This window comes from Engraulis encrasicolus, chromosome 16, assembly GCF_034702125.1.
Source record: "Engraulis encrasicolus isolate BLACKSEA-1 chromosome 16, IST_EnEncr_1.0, whole genome shotgun sequence".
In the NCBI taxonomy this organism is placed as follows: domain Eukaryota; kingdom Metazoa; phylum Chordata; class Actinopteri; order Clupeiformes; family Engraulidae; genus Engraulis; species Engraulis encrasicolus.
This window is the reverse complement of record NC_085872.1, coordinates 14,526,613-14,544,380: the sequence shown is the minus strand read 5'-3', so window position 1 is coordinate 14,544,380 and position 17,768 is coordinate 14,526,613. Positions and strand designations below refer to the sequence as shown.

The following is a 17,768-nucleotide window of genomic DNA, read 5'->3' as shown; positions in this document are numbered from 1 at the left end:
ATACCTAAATCAGAGCATGTTTCACAGAGTTTACTTTCTCCTGTGTATTTGAACTAATCATGCATAATGCGCATTCCTCCCACCCCGGTTTGCAACCTCTGCAACTTCCACCAGTCTCTCTCTCTCTCTCTCTCTCTCTCTCTCTCTCTCTCTCTCTCTCTCTCTCTCTCGCGCGCGCACACACACGCTGGTAATACATTTTTCAAATACTTTTACACAAGTAATAACACCTTTTGACATTCAATTTGATCACCACAGTATTTAATTCAAAATTGAATTAGAATCAACGCACATAAAATACATTTGATGTTGTAACTATAATAAAATCAATTAAAAAAAACTATTCTGTACAGTTATTCCAGTTAACATATAAAGGGTAGTTTGCTTTCAGGAATGGTGTACATGGTTATGGTTTTCTAACAGAGGTACATATTCTTCAAACTTCAGTGTGCAAATTGTGATTCCGGGGCTCCAGGTGCACTTGTCAACGCAGCACAACCACTTTAGTAGTGAACATATTCAGACTGAAGTGACTGAAAAGAGAAAGACAGATAAACACAGTAAATATTAGGCTGTTCACAGCTTTCAATTGAGTTTATTAAATTAATATTGATTCCTAACTTCTGGTGTTTACTTAATGTGTGGAATACATATTTCTTAGGACAATTAGAGTAGAGTAGAGTAGAGTAGAGTATCGTTTATTGATCCCAGGGGGAAATTACACCTGTCTGGGAAAGATGGCATGACAGCAGATGTAGGAATGAGAAGCTGGGAATTGAAGCTTTAAGCGAGAGAGAGAGAGAGAAGAAAGAGGGAGAGAGACAGATGGAGATGAAGAAAAGGTAGGACATAGCAGCAGACAGCTCATCAGTAGAGACTTACAGGGATGGATCGGCTCAGGTACCGTCCCGTGAGCCCAGGACGGACTGGGGGTCTGCGAGGCCCAGCGGGACCCCTGGGGCCCACAGCAAAGGCTGGACCCCTGGGCCGCACGGGACGGTCAACGGGGCTGCTGCTGCCGGGCTCCTTGTGGTAGTTTGGGCCGACTGGTAGACGGGGCTCACCGGGCGGGTAGCCAAAGCCCAAGGGCCGGGGAGGAGGCAGAGAGGTGGAGGAGGCAGCTGAGGAGAAGGGAGGGCAGGAGGCGGGGGTGGAGGAGGCACAGGGCGTAGGAGCAGCAGGAGGAGAGGACATGTCATCTGCACTCTCAGCCATGTCGTCACCCCCGTAGAGGTTGCCAAGGGATCGGGCTAATCTGGGGTTTAAACTGCATTGGGGACACAAACATTGGGGAGGTCCAGGAGATGGATGAGTGAAGTGTGATGAGATCAGAGGCGACATTCACCTTTCTTATAATGTACACACTCTCTCTCACGCGCACTCTCTCTTTCTCTCTCTCTCTCTCTCTCTCTCTCTCTCTCTCTCTCTCTCTCTCTCTCTCTCTCTCGCTATCACACACACACACGTGCGCTCACCTTTTAAGATTCCCCGCTGAGGATGAGGGACTGCGAGCGAGCCGTCTCGGTGCAGCAGATTGGGTGAATGCAGAGACAGCTTGCGGTGGTGGTTTGGGGGGCGAATTGGGACTCTGTGCTGGGTTTATTCCACTAGAATAGATCAGAAGCAAGTTATGTCAGAAGTGGTCATACGACATCACAACAGCATCATTAGCCTCTTAGTGCAGATGGGGTTGCAGATGGTCCTATTCACTATTTGCTCAAAATACTCAGCTACATCTTAACAACATTGCTATGACAGTACCGAGAGCCTTAAGTTACAGAGACATAGCCATTATAAGGTTATACAGGCTCTGCGCGAAGGGGTTAAGGAGAAAATCCTGTGGTAATGTAGTGACATTTGTAAACTTTAAGTCCGCATACCTTATCCCTCCTATATTAGTGGCAGATCTGGAATGGCGTCGAGCCTTTAAGGCCCGGAGTTTATCTCCCTGAGTCAGCCCCACACTGTCCGCCCTGAGGTCATTCTGCAAGGGAAATATTATTTCAGCCAAATCCAAACGGAAACGGAAAGTACCCCGAAACGTTATAATTCCGTTTCTGTTCGGAACGGAACGTTTGGAAAAAAATAATGGTTCAAAGCCCTGATTCCCATATCCTGCTCGTCTTACTGTACCTCATCCATGCTTTGGGACTTGATTTACAGAAGAACTGTGATGCATTAATCAGTGGAGCAAAGCAGAGCAAACTATTAGGACAGGCCTGCTGTATAGCATTCTTCATAAGCATAAGAGTATGCACATCCGACCTCTCTGAGGACAGGTGCAGGACAAAGGCGTATTATACACATGTATATCTATATATCTAGATATTATATATCTTGACAGTGGAAAGAGTAGAAGCCAACGTTGTATGACCTGAATAAATCTTCAAAGCGGAGATGACTTCTACTCTTTCCACTGCTGCATAGCATTCCCATATCCTGCTGGTCTTACTGTACCTCGTCCATGCTTTGGGACTTGAAGACGGTGTTGTTGATGGACACATCGTCCATGCTGGAGATGAGATGGTTCATGTCCTGTTCCTGCTGGCGGTTCTGCCGCTGCTGCTGCTGCCGCTGCTTTGACCGGTACATGTCCCCCTGCACCCACATACTGTGCTGCTTCCTGCAGAGCGGAGGACAGCAAGAATACATATGGGTTCACTACCTCCGCCAAGGAGGTTATAGTTTTGGTCGCATTGGTTTGTCTGTTTGTTTGTTTGTCTGTTAGCATGATAACTCAAAAAGTTGAGAAACGGATTTGGATGAAATTTTGTGGAGTTGTTGGAAATGACAAAAGGAAGTGATAAAGTTTTGGTGGTGAACCAGCTCAAGATGCGGATCGAGGATTAAAAAAAAAAAAGATTCTTCACCATTGCAGGATACGGTGAATTTTGACGTTACAGTTTCTAACTTCACAAAAACAAGGCATAAAGAGCCCTGTTTAAGTGGAATGGGCATACGACAGTTAAGTTTCCAATGTTTTTTTAATCTTCGGACAATTGTCAAAGATCTGGAACTCCTATGCACAGCCAGGTTCCAGGTGCTGGTGAAGTGCAGTTATCAGTAATCCATAGTAAGAAAAGAAGGATCACCGCACACTGGTGGACTTAGTTTTTGCTGTTTTTATTTAGGTGAACAACGCGTTTCGCATTGCGCTTCGTCAGGTTCACTTTGACATTCGCATACCTCCCACAGGTGAAATAGGTGATTACCGGGTCACATGACCTCACCAGAATACCGTGACAGATCACAATAAAAATAATAATATAAATAGAAATTCACATTTCATAACACTACAGCCACTATCTTTGAGGATACATTTGTTACATTAATTCCCATTTAGCCTGGCAAGCAAATTATATTAGAAATATACAACATTTATCAGAAGGGCTTCAAATAGCCTAGTTCATTTAGGGTCATGTTGCTCTTAATAACCTCTGTGTAAAAGTGCATAGTGCAAAACCCAATGTGCAAAGATGCAGTGTGTAATAAATATATACATACATACATTAAAATCTATACATTAACAATTCATGTTGTATCCATTAATCTCAATCTATAGGATCATCAAAACAGTCAAGATCCATAATCATCATCAGTAGGGGCCTATATTAAAAAGTCAACAGAATCACAAAAATACACTTAAATCTTGTAGTTCATTCAGGCCATGTGGTTCCACAGTGTTAAGTTAATTTATCCAGAAGGCCTCTTTCTGTAAAAGCTGTTTAATTAGGTTGCCCCCTCGTGGGCTAGGTTGTACCCGTTCAAGGCCAATGATTCTTAAAGTAGAGGCTGATCCATGGTTCATAGCTTTATAATGTCTGGCTATGGCGTAGTACATATTGCCATTTCTTATCGCCCCTTTGTGCTCAGCAATTCTCATTTTTAGGTTGCGTTTTGTTTGACCTACATACAGTAATCCACATGGACACTTCAACATGTACACAACATGTGTGGACTGGAAATTGATAAATTCTTTTATATGGTGTTTTTTGCCAGAGTGGGGATGACTAAAAACTTTGGTGTCAAAGGTGTGAGAGCAACATGCACATTTCCCGCATCTGAAATTGCCATTCAGTCCTCTATCAAGCCAAGTTGTTTTAGGGGTTTCCATGTATGTGGAGCTGACCACAATGTCTCTTATGTTCTGCCCTCTTTTAAAGCAGAACCTTGGTGGTGATGATGAGAGGTGTTGTAAGCTAGGATCACACTGTAGAATATTCCAATGTTTTTTGATAATGTTTTTGACTTGTTTTGATGCCGTGGAATATTCAGTCACAAATGTAATTCTGTCGTTACCATGTTTGGGTCTAGGATCAAGTAGTGACATTCTGTCTCTGCCATGGGCTTTTTCAATGGCCTCATCAATGAGTGTTGGGTCATACCCTCTTTGTTGAAAACGTTGGGCCATTTCATTAGCTTTGGTATCAAAATCGTTTTCGTTGCTGCATATTCTTCTGAGCCTGACAAACTGTCCATAAGGAATATTTTTAATAGTATGGTCAGGGTGGAAGCTTGATGCATGTAAAATCGTGTTCCTATCTGTGTCCTTTCTGTAGATAGAGGTTTCCAACCTTTTTTCAGCATTCACTGATATGAGTAAGTCCAGAAAATTGATTTTCTCAGAATTATATTCCATGGTAAATTTCAGTGAGGGATAAGTTCCATTTATGTAGTCATTAAAATTCATCAGTTCTTCTTTAGACCCCACAAATATTGTTACAATGTCATCAATAAATCTCTTAAATAGTAAAATATTTTTAGCATATGGGTTGTTGTTGAAAATATATCTGTCTTCCCATAAGCCCATGTACAAATCTGCATAATTCGGTGCAAAGGGAGACCCCATACTTGTTCCTTGGGTTTGTAAATAATATTTGTTATTGAACATAAAGTAGTTGGACTTTAAAATGAATATGGTGAGTTCGAGCAACAATTCACAAGGTAGGGCATCACTTCTAGTCATTAAGTAATTGTTCATGGCCTCTATCCCCCCCTCATGGGGGATGTTGGTATAAAGACTTTCCACATCAAATGTCACTAAAATTGCATTGTCAGGTATACAAACGTCACGTAATAGTTTTAAAACATCTCTGGTGTCAGCGACGTAGGATGGAAGGGATGTCACGATGTCTTTAATAAAATGGTCAACAAACTGGCTTGCATGTTCAGTTAGAGAGTCTCTACTCGCCACAATAGGTCTCGCTGGGGGGTTGTTCAATCGTTTATGAATTTTAGGCAACAAATACAATACTGGTGTCACAGGATCTTCATTTTTCAGATACTCAAATTGATTTTTCGTTATCCAGTTGTTTTCTAAAGCATTAGTCAAAATGCGGTCTCTCTCAGTCTTAAACTTTTCCATTGGGTTGTGTTGCAACCGTTGGTAAAAATTAGAATCATCCAATTGTCTCATTGCTTCAATTACATAGTCTTTGGTATTCTGTACGACTATGCCACCCCCTTTGTCCGCATTTTTGATAACAATATTGGCATTTTCTTTCAATTCATTTAAGGCATTTCTTTCCAGTGCACTGATGTTGTGTTTCACCTTTCTATTAGCAAATTTTACAGCTTTGTCTATGTCTTTCTCCACCAGTTTGCTGAAGGTCGCCAGAGTGGCGTTGGGGGCACCAGGGGGCATGAAAGTTGACTTCTTCTTAAACTTATTCAGTGTATAGTCAGTGCCCGTTCCGGTCGTGTTGGATGTGCCAGTGTTTTCAATTTTGGAATTAAAAAAATGCTTTAAATGTAGTTGTCTGAAAAATTTATAGGAGTCTACTTTTAGCTTAAATGCGTTAACTTTATTTGTTGGGACAAACGACAATCCCCGGCTTAGTACGCTTAATTGTGGGGTAGTCAGGGGATAATCAGAAATATCGGACAATTGTGTTGATCTACTCACTCTTCCAAAAAGTTCTGCTGTGGCCCGATGATGGAACCGGGCCTGCAGATCCGTATCCAGGAAATGGCCTCGGCTGCCGTGAAACGGTAGTGTTTCATCAGATAACAGGCTATCAGGGTGCCTGTTCTGCCAAGGCCAGCTGCACATATGAGAGAGAAACAAAGCAGGGCAAGCTGAATTGGTGGCATGAAGTTATGATGACATAGGGCCACGGGCGTAACTACCATAGAGGACACAGAGGTCATGTCTTCGGTATTTCTTTCAGAAATGTAAAATTTATCTATGAGGAAAATCGATCTATGATTAACAATGGTAAATTCAGTCTGTATACGCCACCCCCTATTTGCATTTATTTACCTCAAACACAGCCCATATTTTTTAAATCATTAGTTGAAATATTCCAACTATAGACTATTATCAGAATATTTGGAAGCCTCGCAACAGTCAGTGCAGGAGTCATGGATACACATTGCAAGGCAAGTGTTCTCATCAAGCACTCTGGAGCGCATCCTCAAGGCAGTGAGTAATGATAACGAACTCAAGAGTTTGACTGTAGAAATGTACAGTATGTCGTACAGCGCGCAGTATTTGACCTCTGTATTTGAAAACGTCTCGTTATGGCCCTGCATAGGGCACATTTAATAATAGTGAAGAATCCACGTTGGAGCCTTGGGTAGTAGTGTTGGGTCACTGCTAAATGTATGCCACACTTCTGGAATATCAGCTGACGTACATGGACCTCACTCATAGCAGTAACCAAAATCAACCGCAATAACTAATTGCCTTGCTTTGAATGCCAAGGTCCTTATTACAGCACTACAGTTAAGTAGTGTGAAGCTAAGGCAAGCCTTTTTAGTGCCTGAAAAAAACAATATCTTCAAATTCCTTTGCATTCCCATCGTTGGCATTGGGAGCATTTTTGAAAACAAAACAAACAAAAAGTTTGAGATCCAACAATCTAGTCTTGTTTCTCAGTGCATCATGCCATCATGTTATACACAACACAGTTCACAATATACAGCTATGTCCCCTTTAATGTTGGGTATCATTCTTGGGTTAAAAAGAGATACAATACAAGAACTTTGCTGTCAGTTTTCACTGAAATTTATTTTGCATCCCTAAGCAAGACTCATCTACGGAAGGACAGGACATGGCTGTATGTGATATCAAAGACTACTGCACATTAGTGCCCTGCATGTGGAGCATAAAGCACCATCAGACAAACAAAGCATGGAGCCTTCCTGGGAGCAAGTAACCCACAGTAAGCCACAGTCACAGGTATATGTAGAGCAGACTCAGGACACAGAAAGAAGCGTACAGACATAATTAGTGGACACACAGTACTAACATTGCAGGTTCAACAGAAGAATTCACAGATGAAATTTGCTGTATGAAAGAATGTTTAAGTCTTTTGTTGTTGAAACGCCTATTTAAGGAAAACAATTGATATTTTTGGACTTGGATGGATGTGGCATCATTAGACATGCACGTGGCCCAGTGATGTTATTAGTAATCTAAAATATTGGTAACAAAGAACAAACTGCAAAATATATACATCTGCTTCTGCTAGATCATCATGTACAAGATCTTCCTCTGTAAAGTTTCAGCATCTGTAGGCTTCACCTGACACAATTACTGTTCAGTTATTCCCAATTATTCACCCTTGCATGGTGAAGCAGTAGTTGTAATAATTCTAGTACAAAGCTGCAAGACCGGGAGCACCATGGGCCCATTAGAAGGGGTCTATAAGCAGGGGGTGTATTTACTGTACACATGAACACCCTTATGGAGGACTGCTGTCATCAGCTAATGCATTTCCTGTTTAGAAGTCTGATAAAATCCACAATAGCAGCACCAATGTTCTTGTCATGCAAAGTAGAAAAAAATAGAGATGGCTTTCAACAACACCTTCATTTCATGTGTAAAGTACATTAAGATGCTTATCCTATCATCAATGCTTCCTTGTATTGTGTGTTTGGCTGTCACACCCGACACCCCCTCCTCGCCCTAAGCCTTACGCCTAGGCCCTAAGAAATACACAGCCAACAAACGCCCCGCTGATACTCTCCCAACTAACAATGATTCCATTCAGCCAGCACCGTTTGGTGTTTATTAAGAATATGCTGGACTCTCTAGGCCTTGTCTGCAGTGGCGAGCTACAGTGAGTTTTTGACACCACACGGCACCACACTATCGCTCACCTTTGCAGTGCACCGCCACACCGCCTTCTGAGCTCTCGCAAATGTGCAGGAAGCGCCTCATGATGAGGTCGCTGGGCGTGGAGCCATCCACAAAGAACAGGTCGTGGTGCTGGAAACCCGCGTCGCTGAAGCGGCGGCCCTCATAGATCTTCCTGTTGAGCCGCACCACGTCGGTCACATGGTGCTGCCTGAAGTATGGGAAGTACGCCTCCGGGGCATGGAGAGGGTAGCCTGTGTGGAGTAGAGCCAAGAAGTGGTGAATTGAGGGATTTCGTTTGCGTACAAAATTGTGCTTACTTTTGTCATTGTGTTCCATATAGGGTGTGCACATCCACAAAGCAGTAATCCAGGTGCCAGACAAAAAGTGGTAAGCAGTGTGATGAAGTGGTCCGCACACTGGGTGTTAACTCCAAAAATATGACTTTATTTCATTTATACATATGGCAACGTTTCGATCCAACAGAGGGATCTTCCTCAGGCAAAGATATATAGTGCATCAACACTGGTCAACAAAAATTCCACTATTGGACTGTGTGTTATGTACAGTATGCTGTATACAGTGCAGTTCATGCACAATTAACATTGAGTACTATCTGAATGCTGTCTCATCATTTTATATTCTGTATACCAAACACATACATTTCAAGTTCAAGTTCAAATTGATAATGGCCATATCAACAGTTTATTGCTGAGAATGTACATTGGTGTGCCCACAAATTCAACAACACAACCATGAAAAAACCAAAGGCGGCATAAATAACACTTGAATGACACACACAAAAACATTGAAAAGTACAACGAAAACACGGATTGGCTGTGCAGAAAAGAGCAGGTGTTACCGGTACATTGTGCAAAATAAGCAAGAGAGGTAGAAGGCCAGGTAGTGGAGTAACTGTTAAGTGCTAGTGGATATTACTGTAGAGCCGTGGATGGGTTTTGGGTAGGTGCTGTCCCTAAAGCGTGTGGTAGTGCATGGTGGGCTGCTGTGGTACCTTCTCCCTGAGTGTGAATAGATGGTGTGCTGGATGTGTAGTGTCAGATGTAATGATCTTGGCTTTCCTGGTAATTCTGGTGTTGCAATGTGGGAAGATTGTGTCCAATGATTTTGGAGGCCCTGTGTGTACCACCTTCTCCAGCTGTTTCTTATCTTGGCTGATGGTGCTGCCATTCCAGACCAGGATGGAGAAACCACCATAGTCTATTCCTAGCAATGGATTTCTAGCAATATTAGCAGACAATTATAAGTGGAAAATCTAACAATATTAATGGACAAAAATGGCCTTTCCTTGATTTTCTATTAATATTTTGTCCGCTAAAATTGCTAGAAATCTACAGGGTTTACAAACCCCAGTTTGGGAACATCCGGGCTACGTGACATTGTGGGACCCAGGTTTGACCCCGGGCAGGGTCATTTGCCAACCCTTGCCCTCCTTTCTCACCCACTTATTGAAGAATTATCAAAAGTAAAAGTAAAGGTGTCAAAAGTAAATGTAAAACTAAAAAAAAGAAACACAGTGTCCTTCCAACACAAGTAACTAATCTGAGTAACCAGTACACCTGTGTTCTTGTCTTACGATCAACTAACTCTGCACTGGTTGGATCAAGTTTGTGGTGGGTCATTGTGAGGTTTTTAGTGGTTTTCAGGAACAACATAGTCTATCTATCTCATTAGGTACAATGGAGTAAATGGTGTAACAGCTATGTAATATCATGTGTTAGTTTTGTACTTATGAATTAACTTTTACTTTGACTTTGGACACCATTGGAAATTATGAACAAAAAGCAATGCACAAACTCACCATTCTCTATTTTACTCTTTGGGTGTGGGCCACTAAAGGCCAGGAGCTTTCCTGGCACGACCCAGTTGAAGTCTCCATTCTCTACTCGCTACAAGACAACACAAATAACACCTGATTAGCCATGCGGATATTCAGCAGCTGAATTTCAGCTTTGAGTCAGGTGGACTGGACAACTCTGCCTTACACAGGCAAAGTGCAGTAACTACATATTCAGTCAGAATTGAGTTGAGACTGAAAATGGTCTTCATTATTCATCCTTTATCTTGTGACAAAGCCTTGTGGTCCAAATGCGTCCCGTTTTAGAGCTATTGCTCTGTCACATTTGCAGTAACTACAATATCCAACCCAATACCAAGGCTTTGAAGGCATCTTTCTCAGTTTTAATGTCGGCGTAGTTAATGCACTTTGCCTTTAAAGGGGGGGCAGAACTGTGTCAAAATGTTCATGGTCCAGTCATTTACCTACCTCATAGTGTTCATACTCTTCCACATTAAATGTCTCAAAGTTGAAGAACCCATGCTGCAGAGCCTGAAGAAAGAATATCACATAACGCATCACCCATGTGTACACACAAAGACAGTAGCACAACTATAATGTGTGCCGTAAACTTCATCTTAAAATGATCATACATTATATTGCAAACACTTCATTTATCTGTAAATTATCCCATTTAAGAACAATTAAATTGTAATTAGGATAAAACACATGTTCATTTCATATACATTTCGTTTCATATTTGTTTATTTGTTGGATTATACAGCACATTGCAGAAATGTAATGTGCAGCAAATGCATCTGCTTTGATTACACTGCAGATAAAGTCTGAGTAACTATTTGTGAACTTCACATCAGGTTTCCTTTGTTCTCCGAAATGGCCTTTCATCAGTCAAGTGTAAACATAGATTAGCGGGGAGGGAAAGTTTCAGTTTGATCTAAATCTTGGAAGCGTGTAGAGTCAGGGGTGTAGTACAGGGGGGTGAAGTGTGACTGAGTCACCAGGGCCCCATGTGTATAAGGGGCCCACACAGTGTCTGATTTATGAAGATATATGGCTGAGGGGGTCAACTGCAGCTGATTGTACATAAAGCCCACAATTTGCTGCTACTACACACCTGCGTAGAGTAGCCACGTACAACACAGAGACCACACAGCGGCAATTCTCTTATGCAATTTCCCTCTACTGAACCATGTCAGCAGCGAGTTCCTGGCTGTCATTTAATTGGACTAAAGGATTTACCTCAGAAGGGAGGTGAGGAGGAGGGAGGGAGGGAGGAGGGCAGGGCAGGGCCTGAACAATATTGGTTGCGGCCATTACAGGGCTGTGATTCAGCTCATACCTTGCGTATCCCTTGTAAACAGTCAAGAATAGACAGGTTATATGTGCAGTTTCCAAATGCAGCATCCCTGGAAGGGGAAGAAAATAACAAGTAGAATGTGTGTCCTTAATCGAACCAAACATTCTAACATACGACATGATAGATTGTTGTGAAAAAAAAAGCCTGCTGCTGGTATCATGGTGTTTTCTCAATAGGTTTCATAATGAATCATGAGTGAGTGACCACTGTAAGTTTTTGACAAATTGCATCCAGCATCATTTCACAGAGGTTCAGCTTACATTTCAATTCACTAGTTCCAATGCCGTAAAGGTGAGAATGTTATGCATTTTGAATTCACTTTTTTTTTTAAATCCAAAATATTTTGCAGTTGGCAGTGCCCTCATTTGTAGTAAACCTATATGATCAACTGAATGTGCAATTGTCACATATATATGTGAGTAATAAACACAGCAGTAAAAAAAACCCCTAAAAACTGAATTGGAAATAAAAGCATCTGCATGCACATGCCATGTTACCAGAACTGTTCAGGGAGGGCTAACATCTTTACCAGGGCTCTAAAATGACTAGAATATGTTAATCTCACTAGCCAAATACACACTCTCTAATGTGCCAAAGTGGCTAGTAAGTTGGTCTTTTCTACCAGCCAAACAGAAATTTTACCAGCATTTAGCCAGTTGGCTGGTGTTAATGTAGAGCCCTGGTCTTTACAAAAGGATGTTATGGAGAGTTCCTGTCTGTTGAAGCCCCAGAGCAGTCAGACAGGATGGCTGAGAGAAGATTTGCACCCACTGTGGTTTATTAAATGCAGATCCACTGGGTGTTACCAAACACTGATAAGCCCTCAGAGAACCCTCTTCTGTGACTATTTTTTGTCTATTCAATAACTTGTTCCTGTAGGCTATCTGAACACATTTTGAAACCTACAAGTGATTTCTATTTCATGTTAAATATCAAGGAGGCTTGGGCAAATAAGACATTATCCTTCTTACACTGCGAGTCATCACTGAGTTGACCGAATATCAAGTGTTCATGTATGTATATGTATATGTTCGATACAAACGATGCATACTAGTGTTCAGGTTCTGAGTGACTTACCTAAAGGGCAGGTATGACACATTAGTTCCAGAGATAAGAGCCCGGTAGGCCTCCTCGGGAGTTCTCTTTAAGTAGATTACCTGCCAGAGCACAGACGGTGGACACAATTACCACACTCAAACAGAACTGTCCAGAATGACATAGTGCGCTAGTGCAGGGGTTCCCAAACTTTACCATGGCAAGGCCCCCCATATACTGGTATATTCCAGCCAAGGCCCCCCTTCCATGGGTCGTGCCACACTTTTTCTGTGCATCCCCTTTCACAACCAATTTGTAGGTCTGTTAGTTAGTGCCCCACTGGAATATACAATATAAATCACAACTTAAGGATAATAGTTGTAATGTTGAGAGATGCAATAGACTGCATTACAGTGCAGTTTTTAACTAATGGGCATATTGTAAAGCTTATCTTTGGTCTATTACATTGTACAGTAGTTATTTATTTATTAATATCTATTTTTTTTTTGCTACACTTTTCATGTCAACCTGCCGCTGCACCCCTAGCACCCCCTCACAGCCCCCCAGGGGTCCATGGCCCCCACTTTGAAAACCACTGCACCAGTGCATGTGAATGTATGTGTGTGAGAGAGGGCCTCCTCAGCATGGCGAAGGTAAAGGTAAAGGTTGCTTACCGCATAGGCACCAATTAAGAATGCAGCATTAGCGCGTTTGCGCTGGTCGTAGTTGGTGTAGTAGATCACTCGTTTCCGAGACAGGGTAAAGGACTGCAGGTGGAAAATAAGCAGAGATTTTTAAAAAAGGATCAGCGCCAAGTTCAACATGTCGCTGTTACAAAATATAGGCTAAACATTCACCCCTTCCCCTTCACAGCGCCTCTGCCATATCCTTATTTTCACCAAAACTAATGACAAGTCTTAATATTTTACTTAAGACGCTCAGGAATGTAATATCAATGTTATGATGTAGTTGTGAGTAGGCCCACTGATGGCGCATTTGCACTAAAAGGCTACAATAAACAAAGAATGTGCATTACCGTTTTTCTCGAATGTTTACATACAACTTCTGGTACTTGAGGCACAATTCTGAAAGCTTCTCAGTCAACACAGTGAACCAATTCCACTGGACCCCACGTTTTTCAAAACAGTACACACAATTCTCTGGCTTTGGCACAATTTTGGTTGAAGAAGAAACAGCCTGGTTGGTTCAAGAAGACACTTTCATGCGGTTACCCAATATTTTGTGGTATGTTAGACCACCTTTTTCAGTATCAGGAAAATATGATACGTTTGTAGCCACATATCTGTGTGCCCTCAGTCTGAAAACAATATTTCTTTTTTAGTTTTTTTTTGTTGTCTTTTTCGACTTTATTTGACAGGACAATGTGAGAGGTGGACAGGAAGCAATGGGCTGCCCCCTTGCACGGGTGAGGCATACATGCAATTTCACTGTGTGCAGTGTGCAGTGAACACTTGTGTGCTGTGGAGTGCTGTGTCACAATGACAATGGGAGTTGGAGTTTCCCAATCGGGCTTTCACTTCACTAAACAATGCATTTGTTGCCACACATCTGTGTGCTCTGAAACTAAAAAGATTATTTCAGTATATTACAACAGAAATAGTCTCTGTAGTAAGTGGAACACTGACCAAAACAAGGTCTACTGTACATCTTGCTGAGTGTAGTGTTTTACCATTATGAATATTAGTGTTCAAATGATTCATATGAGTGCCAATTCGTTTGTCATTTGACAACAAAATCGCCTTTTTAGAAGAGAGTACATTGTTTTAAGACGAGACGTTCATTTTGAAGGAGAAATTATTTTTTTTCCCTGTTGTGTGAGATTTTGAATTTGTATGTAGTTTTGAGAATTCAAGACATGATTCCAGAAATTGCGTGTAAACAATCAAGAAAAAACTGTATTTTACAACTCAAAAAGTTATTCCATCTAGGGTAAGAGGAAAACTGAACATGGTGTAGGCTTACTGTAGTACTGTAAGTCATTATGATTGTAATATTTTACCATATGCACATTAGTGTTCAAAGTTTTTGTATTTATTTGAGTTTCGAGTATTCAAGACATGATTCCAGAAATTGTGTAGGCCTACAAAAAAAAAAATCGATAAAAAAATGTAATATACATACAGAAAATGCAGACCACCGTCCTGCAAATGAAAGTTAAACACGTAATCTGTCCCTGCTTGCTTGGCCATGCTACCACTAAAATAAATATCAAGGTACTTAAAAATGGCCCTGACATGTAAATACAAATACACCAACCAAGAAAGGCCTCAGAGCTATTTGGTCAATCATGCTTGTGTTTTGTAGGCCTAATAATAGTGGATGGAAAATTGGTTTGAGGTAGATGCCAAATAATTTATTTAGCTCAATAGCACTGTCTTTGTCAATGCATCTGGTTACCATGACTGCTTAATTAAGTAAGGCAAGTAGTTTTGCACATCAAACAAATGTCAACCACAAACACTGCAGTCTTCATGTCACACTTGACTGTCATTCCTATAGCAACACTGAGGAGTCTTAACAACAACAAGGAAAACCAACCTGGAAAACACACATATTGTGCAGCCAAATACACCTTCATAACACAGTAGAGAACAATAAACAGCAACGGTACTACTTGCCTTGAGTTTTTTGTTCAATTTACAGCAGAATCTGTATACCATGGCGAGGTTGAGAGGACCAAAATCTGCATAAAAGCTGAATTAAAAAAACAAATACATGAATGAATGAGCCTCCACAAGATGCTGTGAATGCCTGTGAATGCAGTCAGTGTCTGTGATTTCAGCTGCATTCAGTGTCAGTATGCAAAGGGTGTATGATTTTTCAGCATTGGGTTTTGTGTAGATGTAATGGTAGGCAACCAGTACTTTGGATATAATCTTTGATACAGGATAATGTGTAGGCTACATGTGCATACAGGCACATCCATTGCATACATAAATTCACTTACTTTTCATAGATGTATTCATCATCCGTGGTGAAATAATGGGTATTTGGCGTGCTTTTTGGTTTGCTTCTGAGAGTGGCAAAGTACAGCCTATCTGTGAAAGTGAAAACATTAAGTTGATCAACAACAGGGTGGGGAATACAGTGATTGACAGCAAGAGTTAGATTAACACTAGGCCTACAACTGAACTCTGAAATTTGGACAATAGACCACAACTGCCAAAGCCCGAATACATAACATGCAGGCCAATCAAAGCAAGTAAGTAACCAATATTTTTGGCACACACTAGACCCATTACTAGGTTACATGGAAGTCCAAGTAGCATACTAGCCTTTGGGATGAAACCATTAGTTTTGGTGTTATTGGTGTGTCAGATACAGCATTGATGTGTTCACTTGCAAAACTGTGTATTATTCAGGCACACAGTGGAGAAACCCAATAGCAGAGCAAATAGGCTACCACAATGTATCAGACTAAACTAAGAGCTAGTCTAGGGCTATATACCTTTAATAATTTCTCTCGCTCCAAGTGGATCATTCTCATCGGCCATTTCATTCATTCAGTGTTTTTCCAAATCTTCTGCAGACTTCAAAGTAGCAAGTTAGTGGTTTGCTCTTTTGAAGTGATGCGATCTGTCTCAGCCACTAAAGACGATGTGAAGAACAGATGGAAGGCCACTGTTCTTCCTAAACAAACCATTGGAACTTGGAAGTATTCCATAGCAAGATTCCATGCCTCGGGGAAAGTTGGAAGAAGGCGGTTTCACTCTTTCTTTCTTTCTTTCTTTAGCTCCCGAAAACACACAAAAATGCCGCGATTAAGGGAGGTGCTTTCGGAAATAGCTGATGTAGCCTACATGCATTCGCCTTTCTTTTGTAATAAATAAACCCGAATACAGAAAGGCGCGCGTGTGAACGCTTGTTACAGTGTAACAAAGTTCTACAAAGCATTAAAGGTCCATTGCTTAGTAACCACGTGCCTGATCAGCACATAAAGACACGTTGCTAAGGATGGGTTTATTTCGACCAATCAGGAGGCAAGACAGCCCTGCCATAAACATAAGACGAGATTTGGGACTCCTGCCAACGGGGTTCAAACGCAAGATTTGGAGCTCCACTCAGACGCATTAATGAGTCATGAGACACGGGTCAGTTGTGGCTATCCGGAAACAATATCAATGAGACTCATAATTAATAAATGTTGCCATCATGCTCAATAAATAATTAATGACAAAACTCAATCTTGTTTCCAAAGTAAGCCTAATAAACAAAAGGTTTTCTGGACCAGATGTTATCACATAGGCCTAGGTCTTGTTGAGGCATGCATGTAGGCCTATAGATTTGTGTCATGCATTTTATTATTAGTAGGCTACACTGTTATGATGCAATCATACAATAGGTCCTATCCTACATGATGTCATTAAAGTTCTTGCTCTAAAACATTATCCACAATATTAAATAATCATAGTAGGCTATGCCTATGCTACTACTTAGGATAGCATCAACCTGGCATACATCAAAAATGTGTTAAATCTCCAGCAAAGATAAACACACACCTCTGTCTTCAGCTAATATTGAGGCACTAGCTGACAGCAGTGCAGACTGAAGTCTGATCTCGACTCTTCCTTTTACCACTAGTCTTCAAGCACAACAATTGATTAACAGCCAGGGCTGTCAATGGACAATGGTGTTATACATAGGGCCTATCAGTTAACCCGGTTCATTCATGCCAACAGACAGACAGACGGGTAATTACAGGGTTTCAGGGCTTTCTTAACCCACTCAAGTTATAATCAATGCCACAGACATCACTTCATATAATTTACAACATTGACAGTGTAATAGCTTAGTGTGGAGGCCACATTAAAATTAATGTGTTATTTTTCACCGTCACATCAATCTAAAACAACATCTAATACATTGATTAATGTGTAATACATTTGTGGCCTATCTCTTTGACATAAATTTACTTATGACACACAATTTCTCCACTTCTGATGAAATCGTACCTCCAATTGGTGTGATCCAGGCCCCGTGCGGGAGTTGAGCTGGAAACCTGCGTTTTCCGCGCCAGTGTCCCCCCCAGACGGAGACTCGAGACATGCCTTCATTGAGGTAGGTGAGGAGACGGGGGGAAAGTCAGGCAGAGAATATGACCAAAATCAATTTCTCTTTTTGGTCAGAATGACTGCTTGATGTTGTCCTGTGCAATGTTTACAGCTGAGTTCTGGACATTCCTAAACAGAATGGCCTATGTATCTGTCAGGAACGTACATTGTTGGTAAGCAATCCGTAAGCCTGTGTCCAGAAGAGTCTAGGCAAGCTGAGAGAGACTTGAGGGCCTTGCATGCCACTGTGACATCAAACGGGGTTAGAACCGGCTCAGGTATCGGCTTCGGGTTACTGAACACCCCCTTGAAAAAACAGGCTTTGGACTGGAGACAAGTGTTCAATTACACCTGGGACCCAGAGGGTGAGAATGTCACCATTCTGTCTTCTCTTGGCCTGAT

At 41.5% G+C, this 17,768-nt stretch overlaps 1 protein-coding gene across 1 annotated transcript; it reads right to left on the bottom strand.

Annotated features, from left to right (window-relative positions):
* Nucleotides 1–250: 250 nt before the first annotated feature.
* On the bottom strand, nucleotides 251–16,155 carry cdc14aa (cell division cycle 14Aa). Its single transcript, XM_063220216.1, has 15 exons — nucleotides 15,764–16,155; nucleotides 15,263–15,353; nucleotides 14,934–15,009; nucleotides 12,969–13,061; nucleotides 12,337–12,416; nucleotides 11,242–11,308; nucleotides 10,371–10,433; nucleotides 9,906–9,993; nucleotides 8,107–8,337; nucleotides 5,906–6,044; nucleotides 2,458–2,623; nucleotides 1,881–1,984; nucleotides 1,476–1,607; nucleotides 883–1,267; nucleotides 251–533 (listed from the first exon to the last, which is right to left on the bottom strand). The coding sequence occupies exons 1-15, from the start codon at nucleotides 15,816–15,818 to the stop codon at nucleotides 504–506; spliced, it is 1,800 nt and encodes a 599-aa protein (XP_063076286.1). The 5' UTR covers nucleotides 15,819–16,155; the 3' UTR covers nucleotides 251–503.
* Nucleotides 16,156–17,768: the final 1,613 nt, after the last annotated feature.

Coding starts and splice junctions, on each gene's coding strand:
- cdc14aa (XM_063220216.1), bottom strand. CDS start 15,818: ATGAATGAAATGGCCGATGAGAATGATCCACTTGGAGCGAGAGAAATT. Junction 12,417..12,968: donor TCTTAATTGGTGCCTATGCG/GTAAGCAACCTT, acceptor GTGCTCTGGCAG/GTAATCTACTTAAAGAGAAC. Junction 1,268..1,475: donor TCAGCGGGGAATCTTAAAAG/GTGAGCGCACGT, acceptor TCCCCAATGCAG/TTTAAACCCCAGATTAGCCC.